At 43.1% G+C, this 16,851-nt stretch overlaps 1 protein-coding gene across 1 annotated transcript in view; it reads left to right on the top strand.

Moving 5' to 3' along the window:
* The first annotated feature begins 235 nt into the window (after nt 1–235).
* Nucleotides 236–16,851, top strand: part of ATP6V1H (ATPase H+ transporting V1 subunit H) — a 35,067-nt gene continuing 18,451 nt past the window's right edge. Inside the window, exons 1-8 of the mRNA XM_064170445.1 lie at nt 236–374; nt 1,831–1,957; nt 5,073–5,175; nt 6,852–6,941; nt 9,869–9,982; nt 11,376–11,480; nt 12,606–12,650; nt 16,331–16,428. Coding sequence (XP_064026515.1) covers nt 1,854–1,957; nt 5,073–5,175; nt 6,852–6,941; nt 9,869–9,982; nt 11,376–11,480; nt 12,606–12,650; nt 16,331–16,428 — 659 coding nt within the window. The 5' untranslated portion in view covers nt 236–374; nt 1,831–1,853. The remainder of the gene's footprint in view (nt 375–1,830; nt 1,958–5,072; nt 5,176–6,851; nt 6,942–9,868; nt 9,983–11,375; nt 11,481–12,605; nt 12,651–16,330; nt 16,429–16,851) is intronic.

Genomic DNA, 16,851 nt, shown 5'->3' with positions numbered 1-16,851 from the left:
TATTAGTGTTTTAAAGCCAGCACCTAGATCTGCGTGCCCAGAGGAACTGGCCCAGTTCCCAGGGATTGACTATGCCACTAAACGCACACGGCTGGCGCCAAACGCCTCAGCCCCGAGCGGGCTGCTGCGCTCCCGCCCCACCCCGCCCCGCCAACGGCCACTGGCGCCCGGCGGCGGCGCGCAGCGCGCTAGGGGTGACTTGTCCCTCGGAGGCCGCCGTCGCGGTCAGGTGAGTGCCGTCACATGACTGCGGCGGTGGCGGCGGCGCTGTGCGGGGAGCGGCGGGGCCCTGTGCAGACGTTGGCTTCCCCGGGCCTGCCGCAGCCTTCTTGTTCTCCTTCCTACGGCCCTCACCCGCCCCGTGTGCCCGTGGGGTGAGTGAGAGCTTCTTCCGGCCGTGACCACCGCGGGGATGGGAGGGTGGGGGGTCTCGGGCAGGGGGTGTGCTGTCCTACAGCCTGTCCCGGGGGCTCTGTCGGGACCGGGGACATCACGAAGGGCTCTATGTGATGCTGTGGCTTCGCCAGTAGTTTAAGCCCTCTTAGGAGGCGGTTTTGTCACTGAACCTGTGTAGGGACTTGGGCTAAGTGTTTTGTTTCCTTCCCCTGACTCCCAGGGGCCTCTGTCGACTTTGTCATTTAATTTGTATCGTTTGCCTACTCCTCAACCCGGTGTGACCGACCATGTCCCTTGCAGCGGCCCGAGGAGTGTTTAAATGGCTCTCTTTGGGTCATGTAAGAGCTGGGAAACCATCAGTGGTTGTTGAAGGACATAGTAAACGGTGCCGTCTTTGTGGCTGTCTGCTCGCAGAAGTAGGTTCAAAGGAAGAGCAGTTTTGCTGCTTCATTTGTTCAATGTAGTTCCTCTTTTTGCTGTTAGAATCGTCTTTTCGTTCAGTCATACAAACACGGTATGCTTATTAGGCATGGGGCAGAATGTACTAGTTTGCTCTTGCTTTTGCTTCTGTAAAGGGAGCAAAAAAGTCCATGAACAGGCAGTCTGGAGAGGCTTGTTGCAGTTTAGACTGTAAGGAATTCCTGCTCCAGCTGGGTCTGAGGCCTCTGCAAACATACTTCTTGTTTTGGCATCAAAGTTAGGTGGAGATTGCACTATAAAGGAAGGAGGAAGGAGAAATGAAGGTCACTGTCTGTGGTAATGTATGTCCCAGGGAAGAACTTCTGCTCATATTCCTTCTTCAGTTTGCCTTCTGGATAGTGATAATTTGAATTTTCTTGTTAGTCTGTGTAATGTTTTCTAGTTTCTGTAACTTGCATCTCTCTTCTGTAGTTGTAGTTCATGTGTTTCAAAGGTCTAAGTACTCTTAGACAAACACCTGAACAAAGTCAGTCCTAATTTGCTGGGGGGTGGGGGAAGTGTACATTGCTTTTTTAAACCTTATAGAATCATAGATTCATAGAATCAACCAGGTTGGAAGAGACCTCCAAGATCATCCAGTCCAACCTATCAGTTTTGATTTGGAAGGAAGATGAATTCTGTTATCTGTAGGGCTCCTTGGGCATTGCAGAAAAAAATGACTTTATTCAAATAACTTAATTTGCTTGCTTGAAAATTTACAAGACTGTTACTTAGTAATGGGATATATCTTTGATTGTAGCACACTTGTGACTGGTTACACTTCAGGTTGTAGATGTGACTTAGTTTTGTTTGTTTCAGAGAAGTCACAGTTTACTTATTGTATAACACTTTGATTTCAGATAGTATTGAGAGGTATTTTATGGAATGGGATACCTGAAATAGATTTTCCTTTAAAATCTTGGACTTAAGCTCTGCTCTTTAATAAGAGGTCTCAAATCTGGCTTGTATTCATAGGTACATTTTAATTACCAGTTAAGATGGATATCAGAGGTGCTGTAGATGCTGCTGTCCCAACAAACATCATTGCTGCCAAAGCTGCTGAAGTTCGGGCAAACAAAGTAAATTGGCAGTCATATCTTCAGTAAGTAAAAACTTCCCACCATTTCCCTTTTTTTCTCTGTTTCTTCTTAAATATTAAACTTTCTGGGTAAGATTGGGAGATTAGACTACAGTGGGGAACATTCTCTCTTGGTCGCATGAAAAGCATTGGAAAAAGTTGCCATTGAATGGAAAGGGTTGAGGAAATTTTGTCTTGTGATTTATTGCAAGAAAGGGAACTCTTCTGTGAGAGGAATGTTGAAATAAAAAGAATGTCTGCATGAATGTGTGGTAAAACTTCAGTTTTTTTCCCCTTTCTCCTTATCATTCAAACATTAGTTGTCATTTTTTTTCATTACTGGACAAGTATTGATGGAAGAAAAGCTTGCAGTAGGTGTTGTCTTCTATGGATATGTTATCTCTGTTGCTAAAATGTCTTGTGTGTGAATAAAATTGTACTACTGTTACTGTGTGCCCTGTTACCCATCTGATAGGAAGTGTGTCCTGGAGAATCCTGGGCAGCTGTTCACTTGGCACTGGGACAGCTCAGGAACAGCTGAATTGCAGGTACAGAGGGTAAAACTGGGAGTACAGCTGTTCACTCTCAGTCTGAGTGTGGGGATAGTCTTTCACTGGTTCTCCAGTGATTCTTGATGATAACAACAGGCTAGTGAGGTGAATCTGTCTGTAATAGGTTGACTGTATCTATAAGATGCTTTAAAGGTCGCATCACAGGAGCATTGGGGTTTGAGTCACACAGGAAGGCATTCTGAAGTTCTTTTCTGCTCTCTCTGTTTTTCAGTGCAAACTCAAATGGCTTGCTAATAGTTGATCAGGCTCTAATTAGCCTGACTTGTGGAGTCAATTCAAGCTAAAGATTAACTAGCATGTTGTATATTCCATCTCTGAAGGTTATAGCTGTAAACTAAATGACAAACTGCTTGCACACAACTGGTGATTTGGGATGGTTTCCGTGTATGCTGTTGGCACAAAAGTGAAATAAATGTGGAAAAAGTATTTTTTTATGCTAAAATTCGCACATTGTACTGAATTCCAGCTGGAGACTCATGTCTCAGGGAGAGCAACTTAGTGAAATCTGAAACAGTGCAAGGCAGTGTGTAGGTCTAGCTAAATGTGGTTGAGGCTGTTACTTCTCTAGAGACTTTACTACCTTTGCATCTTGTAACAGTTTAGAGGTGTTACTGTCCTCTACAGTTGTCCTGTGTGGTTGCTTTCAGCATTTGCCTTAAGAGTGTCAGAATGTCTTGGGAGGGTGTTAGCTTGCTTGGAGCAAGTTTGATTTTTTTGCTTTCTAGGGGTAGTGAAAGAAGTGGTCTTGTGTTGGAGTGTAACTTGCATCTGACTTCACTGTAGGTTCTCTAGGCAGACAGCATTTGATCTCACCTGATTAAATATCAAGTGTTATATCTGATAGAGAATTTGTTCTTACCACAGGATCACAGATTGTTAGGACTGGAAGAGATCTCTAGAGATCAAGTCCAACCACCGTGCCAGAGCAGGGCCATATAATCTTGCACAGAAACAGAACCAGACAAGTCTCGCAAGTCTCCAGAGAAGGAGACTCTGCAACCTCCCAGTGCTCTCTGACCCTTACAGTAAAGAAGTTCTTCCTTGTGTTGAGGTGGAACTTGCTGTGCTGTAGTTTACATCCACTGCCAAATGAGCAGAGGCCAGCCCTGTCTCTTCCTTCATGACACCCAGCCCTCAGTTATAAACGTTTATTAGATCCACTCTTAGTCTTCTCCTTTCCAGACTAAAAAGCCCCAGGTCCCTCAGCCTCTCCTCATCAGGCAGTGCACCAGTCCCTTAATCATCCTTGTAGCACTCCATTGGACTCTCTCAAGTAGATCTCTGTCCCTTCTGAACTGGGGAGTCCAAAACTTGATGCAATATTCTAGGTGAAGTCTCACTAGGGCAGAGTAGAGGGGAAGGAGAAAACCTCCCCATATATCTTTAAGTGCTTTGTCTTAATGCCTGTGAGTTCTGATATAAAAAAAAAATCATCTGTTTTCCTAGGAGTAGGAGAACCTTCTCAAGCAAGTTAAATATCTTGGTCTTTAAAAGCCAGCCTTGTGTTAGAAGAGAGAGAGGAGCTTCCTCACTTGTAATGTGTGGGAGCATGGTGGCTTTTTTGGGTTTAATTTTGTGTGATTTTAATTTGTCTGGCCGTGGAGGGAGTACATTCAGCCTGGTTTGCTCTTCTAATTTGCTAATGTTAAAACAGTTATTTGGATAAAATGAATATCCAAAGTACTGTAGTTACCTGCATAAAAGAAGTTACTCCTTGACAGGATGGCTTCGTATTGCCTGTAGATTTCATCAAATTTTGGTATTTACAAACCTCAACAACCCCCAAAGCAAACAAAACCCCTTCCAACCTCCAGAATGACTTCTGTTAAGTCATTCAAACAAACAAAAAAAAGGAACAAGAGCTGCTGGAGGAAATGCATAATAAAAAGGAGGAATCACAAGTTTCTGAATCATCTCAAGACCAAGAGGCTTTAAAATGAGAGTCTTAGAAAATCATGCTTTCTAAATATTGCACAGTTTAATTCCTGTGGCTCATGCTCTCCAAGGCAGGCCTTAGTGTCTCAAGAACAGAGATCTAAACCATGGGTACAGGGCTCCTGGTCTAAACCATCTCTGCCCAGACAGCTAAAACCTATTATGTGTGGGGTTTCCATGAGCTGCAGTTTCCTTTAGGCCACATCTCTCTGGTGTGTGGTCATTTGCAGGCTGCAGATGGGTGTCTGCTTCACCGTGGCCTCCAAGAGCTGCATCAGGAGAGTCACCTTCGCTGTGGTCTTCACCATGGGCTGCAGGGGAGTCTCTGTTTGGGTGCCTGGAGCACCTCTCCTTCCTCCACTGCCACTGATGTCTGCAGAGTTACTTCTCTGCTGTGTTCTCTCTCCTGGTTGCTGTTGTGCAGTAGGTGCTGCCATTGTCATCAAGTGACCTGTGGTGGGTCTGCCCTGCAGCCAACTGGACCTGAACCTATCTGACAAGGGAGCTGCTTCTGAAGTCTCATAGAAGCCTCCTATATCCTTCCTGCTACCAAATCCTAGTTACCTAAACACAGCACAGTTTGAAATAACTGACTGTTCACATTACTTACAGTTTAAATTTTTGCCTTTCAGAGGGCAGATGATTTCAGGTGAAGACTGTGAGTTTATTCAAAAATTTGAACAGAAAAGAAACCCAGAAGAAAAACAGGAGTTGTTGCAAACAGAAGGCAATCAAGTAACTTTCTTCTAATAACCTATCTTTAGGGGAGGAGGGTGGAAGGTTTTGTAACAAGTCTTGTTCTGTTGTAGGCTGCATGCAGTTAAGATGTTATGGAAAAAGTATAAAACTTGCTGTTATGATTCCTTTTCTTTCTTCCCTACACATGGGCTGGGCATTCTTTTCAAAAAGCTATTAAGTAATTAAATGTCATCTGACAGACTCCTGTGGGCTACTGCCAGTGAGATTTCCACTTGGCTAGCTGAACTGGTGTAATGTAGTTCGAGCAACAGAGTCCACTGACTACCGAGGTGCATTCGGTCAAACATAAGTCTCTAGTGTCATTTTAGGCACAGAGAGAGATGAGATATCTGCGTTGGACAGACCTTACAGAAGATTGTTGGCTCACCTATATAAAACTGATAGGTGTCCCATGCCATTTGCCTTATGGAGTAATAGAATCAAGCAGGTTGGTAGAGACCTCCAAGATCATCTAGTCCAACCTACCACCCAGCCCTATCCAATCAACTGGACCATGGCACTAAGAAGGATGGCCAAAGACACTTGAATGACAGTGATTGGAGCAATGGTTGGACTTGATTATCTTAGAGGTCTTTTCCAACCAGAACAATTCTATAATTCTGTGACATTTGAAGCAGTAGAATTTCTTCTTCAGAGCTTGAGGTTCTGGCAGGCAGTGCCAACTTCAAGAGGCTGAGGGAAGGTGAGGTAGAATCACAGAATACTAGGAGCTGGAAGTGACCTGAAAAGATCATCCAGTCCAACCCTCCTGCCAGAGCAGGGTGACCTAGGGCAGATCACACAGGAACACACCCAGGTGGATTTTGAACGTCTCCAGAGAAGTAAACTCCACAGCCTCTCTGGACAGCCTCTTTGCAGTGTTTTGCCACCCTCACAGTGAAGAAGTTTTCCTGATGTTCACATAAAGAAGGTGAAGATTAGGAAATGCACTTGAGACACACAACTGCCCAGCCATTGTTCTTTACTTTTAGACTGTTCTATGGGGCTCTTGTTTTCCAGACTGTATTGTGTGACTGCTGTGTGATGGACCATAATTTGGATGGTGACAAAAGCATAAGTGGTGAACATTATGCTCCTGTCTGAGTGTAACAGTTGAGAGTTCTGTTTTGCTTTCAGTGTTAGTTGACTGTGGTGACAGTCAACTAAGGAGGAAGCATGAAAAATAGTGTGACTGAATATTATTTGTTGCTGAAACAGTAGGGTTGTTCAGGAGGAGAAAACGGAACAAAGACATGTGTACAATGTATAGGAATTGGCCAGGTGACAGTCAGCTCTTGTCCCTCCCTCCCACTCAAGTTGCTGAAACTTTCTTATGCCACATTGGTGTGGTTTTGTCAGTTTACTTGGCTAAAAAAACCCCATGCTGACAGAGATTTCCTCATCAGTCTCTCAATACAACACCTTGCTGACTTTCACCAGTGACTGCTTGTTCTTTCATTTGAAAATCATAAAACAATTTGTAAAGGATGACAGAAAATTTTCTTTGTAGTATGTCAAATGTATTCATCTCTCATTGCAGTTGAGTAAGGTGTTGGGATGCTCAGTGCTTATGTAAGGCTTAACTGTGAATTAATGGAGTCCTGGCTGATAGTATCAAAAGGACTGAAGACAATTGCTGATACTAATTTTAATGTTTCTCTTATTTTTTCTAGTGTGCTAAAACATTTATCAACTTGATGACTCATATCTCCAAGGAACAGACAGTTCAGTACATTCTGACAATGGTTGATGATATGCTGCAAGTAGGTCAATAATCTCTCCTTTTTTAAGTATTTAAATGCATGTTTGGATGCTTCCTAAGCCTGATTTGTAGATTACATGAGTTTGGAAGGGACCCTTGAAGGCCATCTTGTCCAGCCCTCCTGCTGTAAGCAGGGACATCTTCAGCTAGATCAGGCTGCCCATTGCCACGTCAAGTCTTATCTTAAATGTCTCCAGAGACAGGACCTTAATTCTGGTACCTTCAGGTGTTTGTCAAACTGCATTAAAAATGTTCTTTGAAATACTCGGTTCTTGTCTTCAGAAATGAAGTGTTAGACCTAAAGTTGTATGGACAGCTTAGTCTTGTGTATCTGTGTTCACATTCTGGAAAAGCCTGGTGCACAGTGTGTCTTTGCTTTTGTGTGAAGTGGATGCCTCTTTCACTTCAGAAGTTTAGCTTCAGTGTCTGAAGGCCTGCACTGGCTTTTGTAGTTCTCTATGATTTCATACTCAGGGATATCCTGCTGCTGACATAAAGGGCTTGTGTGAGAGCATCTGTATGTCGTCACCCCAGGGCTTCCTAACCCTCCGTGTCTCCACTAGATAAGGCTGAAATGGGACTTAGGTGTTCTTTTGGCCATTTTCACCTGATAGGACACGGTGTCAGTGATGCCTTATGGCTGCACATATCCAAGATTGTTGTCAGAAAGCAGCACGTTGGCCATTGAGTCTCTAGCTGAGCTTCATGCAGGGTCTCTGCAAGCTGCATGGAGAGAAGAATCCACAGTAGTGGGTGTGAAGTCTCCTATCTTTGCCCAAGTAGTCTTAATTCAGTACTACAAAGATTTCAAATGAGAAGTTGCTCAAGGATGCAGTCTGTCATGGTGCAACTCATTCTTTCACTGAAATTGTTTTGAGCGAGGATGTTTGCTGCAGTTCCAGGAGGTAAAGACTATTTGCAAGCTAATTTTGGTAGCTGAGAATTCTAGAAACTACCATAGATAACAGTAGCCAGCTTCTGTCTGTGTGGATGATGACTGTGGTTCTTCTGTTGTCTTTTTATGCTTTCCTTGTGAGGCTGTAAAAATCCTATCAGCTGTCTGGAGCACACCAGAAGCCTATCTGGGTGTCTAGGATTGTTCTACCAGTTGTACTTAGAGATTTGATTATCATTTTAAGACAGATTTCTTTTGGTGGCTGAAAGAAGTGAAATTAATGTGGTTGCCTTATAAGCAGAATGGTGATATTTTTATCCCTGAAGGTGGAGAGGGTTTGCATACTGGAGGAAATGTTAGCATTCCCTGAGGGAACATTTCTTACTCTAATCATATGATAAGTACTTGCAGGAGTTTCTCTGGATTAATGACCTTGTCACACTGCACAGCCTGTTGCTTGTGAAATCCTTGAGAAGCTGCACTGCAGCTGGTGCAAGCAGCAGTGCCACCTGACTGAGCTTTATTATGCTTTGTCAGAAGTGCCAGATGCTAAATTACTCAGCTGTTGAAGTGACATCTTCAGGATTTCCCCCTTGTGAGGGTGGTCAGTAGCTGCCTGGGACAGTGCAGCACTTGGAGTTTCAGGCAGTTCTGTGCTGCTTCCTTCTTGTTTGCACTTCTGCTCTGCAAACCAGAGCAGTCTTCTGACTGACAGCACGTTGAAGTTCCCTCAACTTTTCTGCTTCCAGACCTGTCTCTTCCTCAGCTATCTTGTAAACTGAACTCATTGATATAGGTAGTTCTGATCTTTTTAGCCAGACCCTGTGCAGCACAAGTGTGGGTGTTAACAGTGATTTGATTGAGCTGCCATTTTTCATCAAGCTCATCCTCCCAGAGCAGAGGCTCTCCATCCTGGCAGTGTGTTCCTCACATCTTGCCTTATAAATTTTTTTTTCATAGACTGAACAGAAAATTTTATGAGGATTTTTGAGTGCTTCTTGACATGTTTCTTCTAGAGCATTAATCACTGCAACGACTGTGGCTGTCAGATGGTTCTGGTGACACTCGACCTTCCCCAGTCAGCCATCAGGACAGCAGTTTGCAGCCTGTGTTGTGCAGTGATTTTGATACTTTTGATGAAGAGTTGGTTGCAAATCTGATACTTAGTAAGATGCCACTGTTTGGATCATAGATCTGTTCAGACCATCTTGTGCTTAATGGATCATATCCCAGTAAGCAGGTTGCCTGGCTGAGTCTTGGTCTGTACAGTTAATAACAGGGTGCTGAACTGATAGAGGAAAGCACTTCAGCTAGGGAAGATGGAAAATGACATGCACTGGGTAGTGGAGACTGAGATACTGTTCTCATGAGAGCTTTCCAATTGCAGAGTTTCAGAGAGTTTTGCATCCCTTGCTAGGAGGTGTATACTTGGTTGTAGTAGGCTGACTTGGCAAGAGATCTCTTTACAATAAAAGCTTATGGCCTGCCAGGCTACAAAGTATATGGAAGTACTAGGAAAGACAAGATTCTGTGTTAAATAGAAGGGTTAGGTGATAGGTTGGACTCGATCCTAGAGGTCTTTTCCAACCTGGTTGGTGCCATGATTCTGTGTTAAATAGAAGGGTTAGATGATAGGTTGGACTCAATGATCCTAGAGGTGTTTTCCAACCTGGTTGATTCTGTGGAGGAAGAGTAGTGTTCCTCTGCCAAGTGACAGTAATTAGCTTGTCTCTTATTTTTCCTTCTATTTGATCAAAAGGATGCATCCATTTTGACTTAAGCAAGTGCTGAGATCTGAGATATAACTTGTTTCAAAGTTATTTTTCTCTGCCCATCCAAATCACTAACCTGAGTGCTGAACTGAACCTTACTGTTGGAGTGCTGAAGTGATGCACAGTAACTGCCAAACTGAGCAGTTTCCAATTTACAGGCCAGGCTACACTCTGATAAGGCATGCCAGAGGAGCAAATAACTGCTGTATGTTGAATGCTTTTACAAGTCTGTCAGCTTTCTCCCTCTCCCAATTTTTACAGGAGAACCACCAGCGTGTTTCTATCTTCTTTGATTATGCAAAACGTGGTAAAAACACTGCATGGTCCTACTTCCTGCCCATGCTCAATCGACAGGATCTCTTCACAGTGCATATGGTAAGTCTGGAATGAACCTGGCTCTGAAGAGAAAAATGCTGGCTTGGGTTTTCTTTAGGAGATTTTTGAGTTGGAAGCTGAACTACTGCCCAGGCTGGAAAGTTTTCCCCTTGCAATCTAGATGAGTTGGTCTTGATACAAGCTTCACTTAACCATGTCTTAATAAAATCATAGAATCACTCAGGTTGGAAGAGACCTCTGGGATCATCAAGTCCAACCACTGACTCTACTCCACAAAGTTCACCCCTAAACCATATCCCCAAGCACCACTTCTAAACGACTTTTAAATGCATCCAGGGTTGGTGACTCAACCACCTCCCTGGGCAGCCCTTTTCAATGCCTGACCCCTCTTGCTGGGAAAAGGTTTTTCCAAATCATAGAATGGTTTAGGTTGGAAGGGACCTCAAAGCTCATCCAGTTCCAACCCCCTGCAATAGGCAGGGCCACCTTCCACTAGAACGGGTTGCTTGAGGCCTCATCCAGCCTGGCCTTGGACACCTCCAGGGAGGGAGCATCCACAGCCCCCCTCAGCAACCTATTCCAATGTCTCACCACCCTTACTGTAAAGAACTTCTTCCTAACATTGAGTTTGAATCTCCCCTCTGCCAGTTCAAATCCAGTGCTCCTTGTACTGTCATTACAAGACTTTGTAAACAGTCCCTCCCCAGCCTTCCTGTAGGCCTCCTTCAAATGCTGGAAGGCTACTATAAGGTCTCCTCGAAGCCTTCTCTTCTCCAGTCTAAACCTACCCTGTTGCAGTTTGAGGTCATTCCCTCTTGTTCTGTCACTAAGTAGATGATCTTTCAAGGTTGCTTCCAGCCCCTGACATGCTGTGATTCTGTAATTGCCTGTGAGAAGAGACCAGCACCAATCTCTCTACAACATCCTTTCAAGTAGTTGTAGAGAGCTATGAGACTTATCTTTAGCTTCCTTTCTTCAAACTGAACGGCCCAGCTGCTTCAGTCACTCTTCAGAAGAGTTACTCTCCTTCCCCAGCTTCATTGCCCTCCTCTGCATTGGGTCCAGCACCAGTAAGAAAAAATACATCATTTATTTACGCTGGTTTTTTTTCCACTTTCTGGGAGATTAGAACAGGATTGAAAGACTCAGGCAAGCAAAGCAGGAATGTTAGAATTAATCAGAGTAAGACATAATTAGGAAAAGAACCTTTATCACAACTGCCAGTCAATGTATCAGTTACTAGGAAGCAGAAGCAGCAGAAAGCCAAACAGACAATTACCAGGCATGAAATGATCCTTGCATGTAAAGCAGGTAGGTTTCTGTGAAGGACCATCTTTTACCTGGAATTGGTTTCCAGAGCTTGCCAGGACATCTTGCTGAATCCTGAAATTGCTGTGGTTGAAAAAAATCTGCTTTTGCATTCTCTTTTCAGGCAGCAAGAATTATTGCCAAACTGGCTGCTTGGGGGAAGGAGCTTATGGAAGGCAGCGACTTGAATTACTATTTCAACTGGATTAAAACTCAGCTCAGCTCACAGGTAAAAAGCTTCTTCTGTTCGTAAGCATTGCAGTGACTTAGGAAACTTTGTGCAAGGATGTTCAAACGAGGTATCATTTTATGAATTTTGTTGTTTTCTACAATGAAATTGTACTTTGTCATCTTTAAACCTGAATATCCTTTATTCAAACATGTAAAATACTGAATTCTGTTTTCTGTTCTGGTCTTTCAAATGTAAAGAACAAGTCAAAAATAAGCCTTTTTGTCATGTTGGTTACTATTTCTTCAGTTTTGTTTTCCTGACACTAAAAACATGTGATGAGGGATTTTGGTTTTGTCTCCCTGTATTGTTTTGTTTCTCAACGCTTGTTGATGGGAATAAAAAAAAGCCGTGGGAGAAGGAAGTGAATACCAAAACTTTTTTTGTTCCAGTTGATTGGCATGCAAAACTTTTCTCTTTTAGTCCTGTCTCTTATAACTAAATAAATCTTTCTTTATTTGGACAGTATTTTTATGGTATGAGCTCAGTATTAGCTCATTTACTTCTGACTTGTCCTTCAAAGATGAATTATTCTCCTTTGTAATAATAATTGGGTATTTTTCTCTTTGAATCTTAGCAGAACTGAGTGATTTATTATTTTTTCATTCTCTGAGGCAGTGTTGTAGCTGAAGTTGACTCTGGAAAGGAGAGGAACAAGTTTTGGGTTTCTTTTTTGTGTGTGTTTTGCTGTGGTTTGTTTGGGGTTTTGTTGGTTTTGGTTGTTGTGGGTTTTTTCTTTGTTGTTTATGTGGTTTGTTCTTTGGGTTTTTTTCCCTCTGGAGGAAGAATGTTGAAGTTGTAGTTTACTAAAGGGAGAATTCAAGAGAAGCTTTTGTATTCCAAGATGAAGATGGATAAAGGTCTCAAGTAAATCCACACTTAAAATTATTTTAAGTGTTCTTAAATTATTAAACCTTCATATACCAGGAACAACTTCAAGCATATTCTTCTGGGGGGAAATAACTACAATATATTATCACAATACATTGAGCAGGAAGAGTATTTAGTAGCTTCTTAACCTTTTATTTCTGTGACTAGAGAGATGCATTGAAAGGAACCTGGTAACAAGTGTTCTGAAAGGGTGGAGGACAGCTCTGATTTTAACTGTTTCTTTTTTTGTGGTAGAAACTGCGTGGTTCCGTGGAAGCAGGAGCAGTCTCCACGAGTGATGTGAGTAGACCTTTGAAATCTGGCAAATTGCCTTTTGGGGCTGGTGATATCCACTGCTGGGATTAAAGGGCAGCGATGTACTGCTGTGGGTGATGGGCAGTACCTGGAGTCCAAACTGTTGGACAGCAAAGTGCCAGCTGATGGCGCCAAGAAACAGAAGGAGCTTTAAAGCACCGATTGCACGGAAAGAGCTGTGTTGTACAAGCTGATTTGTGTTGTTAAAACTGAAGATGTATCTAGGATCTTGTTAAAACTCGAATTGTATGCATTTAATTAAATCCTTGACCAACACTGACTGTTTAGCACTGAACTATCATAAACTAGAGCCTAAAAGGCTTTTGGTGCTGATGTTGTGTAGAACTCAGGCCGTGTCAGATACTAAAGCCCTCACCTCTGTAGCATGAAATGACAGGAGTGCTTTCAAAGCTGTAAGCTTTTCATATTTAAATAGCTTGGATTCAGGGGAAAATAGCTTGTCCTCTTTGCATCAGGAGCTGTGTTGAATGGGTGGTGTTAGTAGTTTGAGAGAGGTTCTCCTTCCCTTCCTCTCTGCCCTGGTGAGGCCATATCTGGAGTATTGTGCCTGGTTCTGGCCCCTCAATTCGAGAAGTACCTCAGGGGAACTGCTTTAAAGAGTCCAGCATGTATCCACAAAGATAAAGGGAGTGGAACATCACCCTCAGGGGGAAAGGCTGAGGGTGCTGAGGCTCTTGAGCTTGGAGAGGAGCCTGAGGGGTGACCTCATCCGTGATGTGAAGGGCACTGTCAGGAGAGAGCCAGACTCTGCTCAGTGCTGCCCAGTGATCAGACAAAGGGCAATAGGTGCCGTCTGGAGCAGAGGAGGTTCTAGATGAGCATAAGAAAAAACCTTTTGCTTAGAGGATGACAGAGCCCTGGAGCAGGCTGCCCAGAGATGTGGAGTCTTGTTCCTTGGAAACATTCAAAACCCACCTGGATGCGTTCTTGTGTGACCTGCCCAAGTGCTCCTGCTTTGACAGGGGGGTTGGACTGGATGATCTTTTGAGGTTCCTCCCAACCCTTAACAGCCTGTCAGTCTGTAATGGCTGTTGAGCTTCAAGATGAACTACCATAGCACAACAAACAAGCAGTCACCATAACCAAATTTCCTGTTTAGCTGTGGCACAGGGAAGTGATTTGTCATTGCTTTAGAATGGGAAATGGAGTTCAGTTTGGTCTTTGGTTCTTTTAATAACCTGAAAGTGTTAGAAGAATTCAAATATGAACCTGGAATTGGTTTTTCTTCCAATTGTAGTCATCACCTCAACTGATTGCCTTTCTGTAGAGAAAAGCCTCTTAAACTAACACCTGACTGAGTTTTGAAATACAAAAGATGAGGGAGTGCTATTCATGACCACGGACAGGGATTAAAATTATGACCTGAGCATAGAAGCTGAACTATTTAAATGTTTTATGTGCAGTTGTGTGCCACACTGTTAGGTTTTATTAGGCTGACAGCTTTGGTCATGTAGCCTTGAAAGAGTAAATGGCTCTACAGCAGACACCACCAGTTGTGTGGAGCTGTGAGCTCTGCTGACTTGATAAGAAATGTGTGTGCAGTGTACTGTAGCAGTGCATGGGTGTACTGTGGCAGTGCATGGGTGTACTGCACCACTGCAGGGTCCCAAAGCAGCAGCAGTGATAGTGCAGATCTGTTGTAGGATAATTAAGTTGACTGAGAATTGCCTTTACTTCGTTAGCATTCTGATTCCAGATCTAGTTTGTGCAGAATTTCCAGGCATATCCTAACTAATTTATTTCAGAGTAAATTAGAGATGCAGGAAATGAGGGCTGGGATTTATTCTGAAATTTCAATTATAACAGTGTTAGAGGAGAAAGCTTTTATGAGAGACTTGAAAAAAGGAAAAAGCCAAGTTCAGTAGCACCCAGGCTGGTGCAGCAGATAAATGAATACATGATTTGAGGTGAGAGGGCTGTCTAGGTGTTGTTTGCATGTTGTGCATGAATAGCCACCCAGAGAAATGAATATTCTCTATAATGATTTGGGTCTTGATGTTCAGACACAGTTTTTATGTGAAGGTCTTAATCTCTGCTGAGAAACAGAATAATTCATCTTTATCTTCAATTCTGTTCATTGTCTCTTTCTTTTCTCATATGGGATTGTCTGAGTTCTTTCCTCAGTTTGAGGAGTTTGATATTGTATTCTGTGATTTGATCTACCCCATAAGCCTTTTTCTTTACTTAGTCTTGAAAGTCTTCCAGACAAAAACTTCCAACACTTTACCAGCAACATATCTATTGTTTAAGATCATGCCAGAAGCTGAGCAAGAGAGGGAAAAAAATGTCACTTCTGTTGTACCTTGGGATCTTTCTGTTGCTGCAGTGGGAGGGACAGTGGGTTGACCAAGCTCCATTTTGGTGCATCTTCTGAACAGAAACACAAAAAAATAGGTGCTTTTAGAGATGAAAAGTTATTTAGTGATTCTTTGTGGCTGTTCCTATAGGATGAAAATAGAATTCAGTGGTGTATCTGTCAACATTTTCTTGATGGGAAAGTTTTAGTCTTAATATTCTTTTTTAGCACAGCATACTGTGCTGAACTGACAGTGAAAAGACAACAGTTAACACATAAAGCTTTTGTATACTTGTGTTTCTATAGTGTCTTTTGTATCAGCACACATCCCTTGATGATAAGCATGGTACTTCTGTAGCACTCTCGGGTGTTCTCACCATAGGAGGGATGTTGAACTGCTGGAGTGGATCCAGAGGAGGGCCATGAAGATAAGGTGAGGGCTGGAGAACACTGTGGGGACAGGCTGAGAGAGTTGAGACTGTTCAGTCTGGAGAGGTCTCCAGGGAGCCCTTAGAGCAGCTTTCCAGTACTTGAAGGTGGCCTGCAAGAAAGCTGGGAAGGGACTTTTCACAAGGGCTTGCAGTGATAGGATGAGAAGGAATGGATTGAAGTTTGAGGAGGGGAGCTTTAGGCTGGAGATTAGGAAGAAATTGTTTGCAGTGAGCGTGGTGAGACACTGGCACAGGTTGCCCAGGGAGGTCATGGATGCTCCCTCCCTGGAGGTGTTCAAGGCCAGGTTGAGTGACCTGTTCTAGTGGGAGGTGTCCCTACTCATGGCAGTGAGTTTAGAACTTGATGATCTTTGAGGTCCCTTCCAACCTAAACCATTGTATGAATCTTCTGAAAATACAGAACTGTGATGCCACGGCTGCTGCTTTGAGTTAGAGGATGGCAGTGGGAAGAACCTGAGCCAAAGAATCCTTGTTTTCCTGTGACCTCTGGCAAAGTTCTTTGAACTTGGTAACAGATTTGCTGATTTCTTTAGCAAAGTTTGTTCAACAAAGTAAGAATTAGTGGCTGTGGCAGTTTAATCAAACAGAAGAGAGCCTTAATTCATAGCTGCTGAAAGGTGTGTTCAGATGGGCTGTAAAAATCTGCTATGATAGTGTAAAGTGGTATCACATGCATGAGACTTCTTTCCTGTTTAAAACTTCATTTCTGTTTGCTTCCCACCTTTTTTGGTGACCTCTCTTTAAGTGTGGAGATTTAAAGCGTCATGAGGGTGAGTGTCTTTAACTTGGAAGTGCTGCTGGAGGAATGTGAAGGACGGTATGCTAGTAAGAAGACTGAACTTGAGCACTTGCTACCTAACTCTTGTTGTAAGCACTGCTATGTTCTTTTCACCCAGAGTTCCCAGTATGTACAATGTGTTGCTGGATGCCTGCAGCTGATGCTCAGGGTCAATGAATATCGCTTTGCGTGGGTAGAAGCAGATGGAGTGAATTGGTGAGCATTTATTTCAGTTTATATGGGTATACCTGCACCTACAATGACACATTCTCCAGTGAGCTCTTCTGCAACAGAGCTCTCTTGCAAAGGACAGCTGCTCTGTTGGAACACAAACCCTGTTTGTTTTCAATCATTAATACAGTCAGACAAATAACTTGAACTTGCAGATATAGATACCAATGCTGAGGCTTTAATGCTAATTTACTGCTTAAATAAATCTCTGAAGGAGAATATAGCCATTTGTCTAGCTGGAGATGCTGTGTTTTTCGCTTAGCAGGACATGGACTAACAAAATGAGCTGCTGCCACACTGCCTTGTCTTTCAGTCTGGAGCTTTTCTGTCTGAAAATATTGGTGAAAGGACCAACATCTTCTAGAGCTAACCCATTTTTTTCCCCCTGCATGTGGCTTCCATTATGTT

The sequence above is a fragment of the Pogoniulus pusillus genome, chromosome 34, assembly GCF_015220805.1.
Source record: "Pogoniulus pusillus isolate bPogPus1 chromosome 34, bPogPus1.pri, whole genome shotgun sequence".
Lineage (NCBI taxonomy): Eukaryota > Metazoa > Chordata > Aves > Piciformes > Lybiidae > Pogoniulus > Pogoniulus pusillus.
The sequence above is the reverse complement of the archived record's forward strand: the minus strand, read 5'-3'. Positions and strand labels throughout refer to the sequence as shown.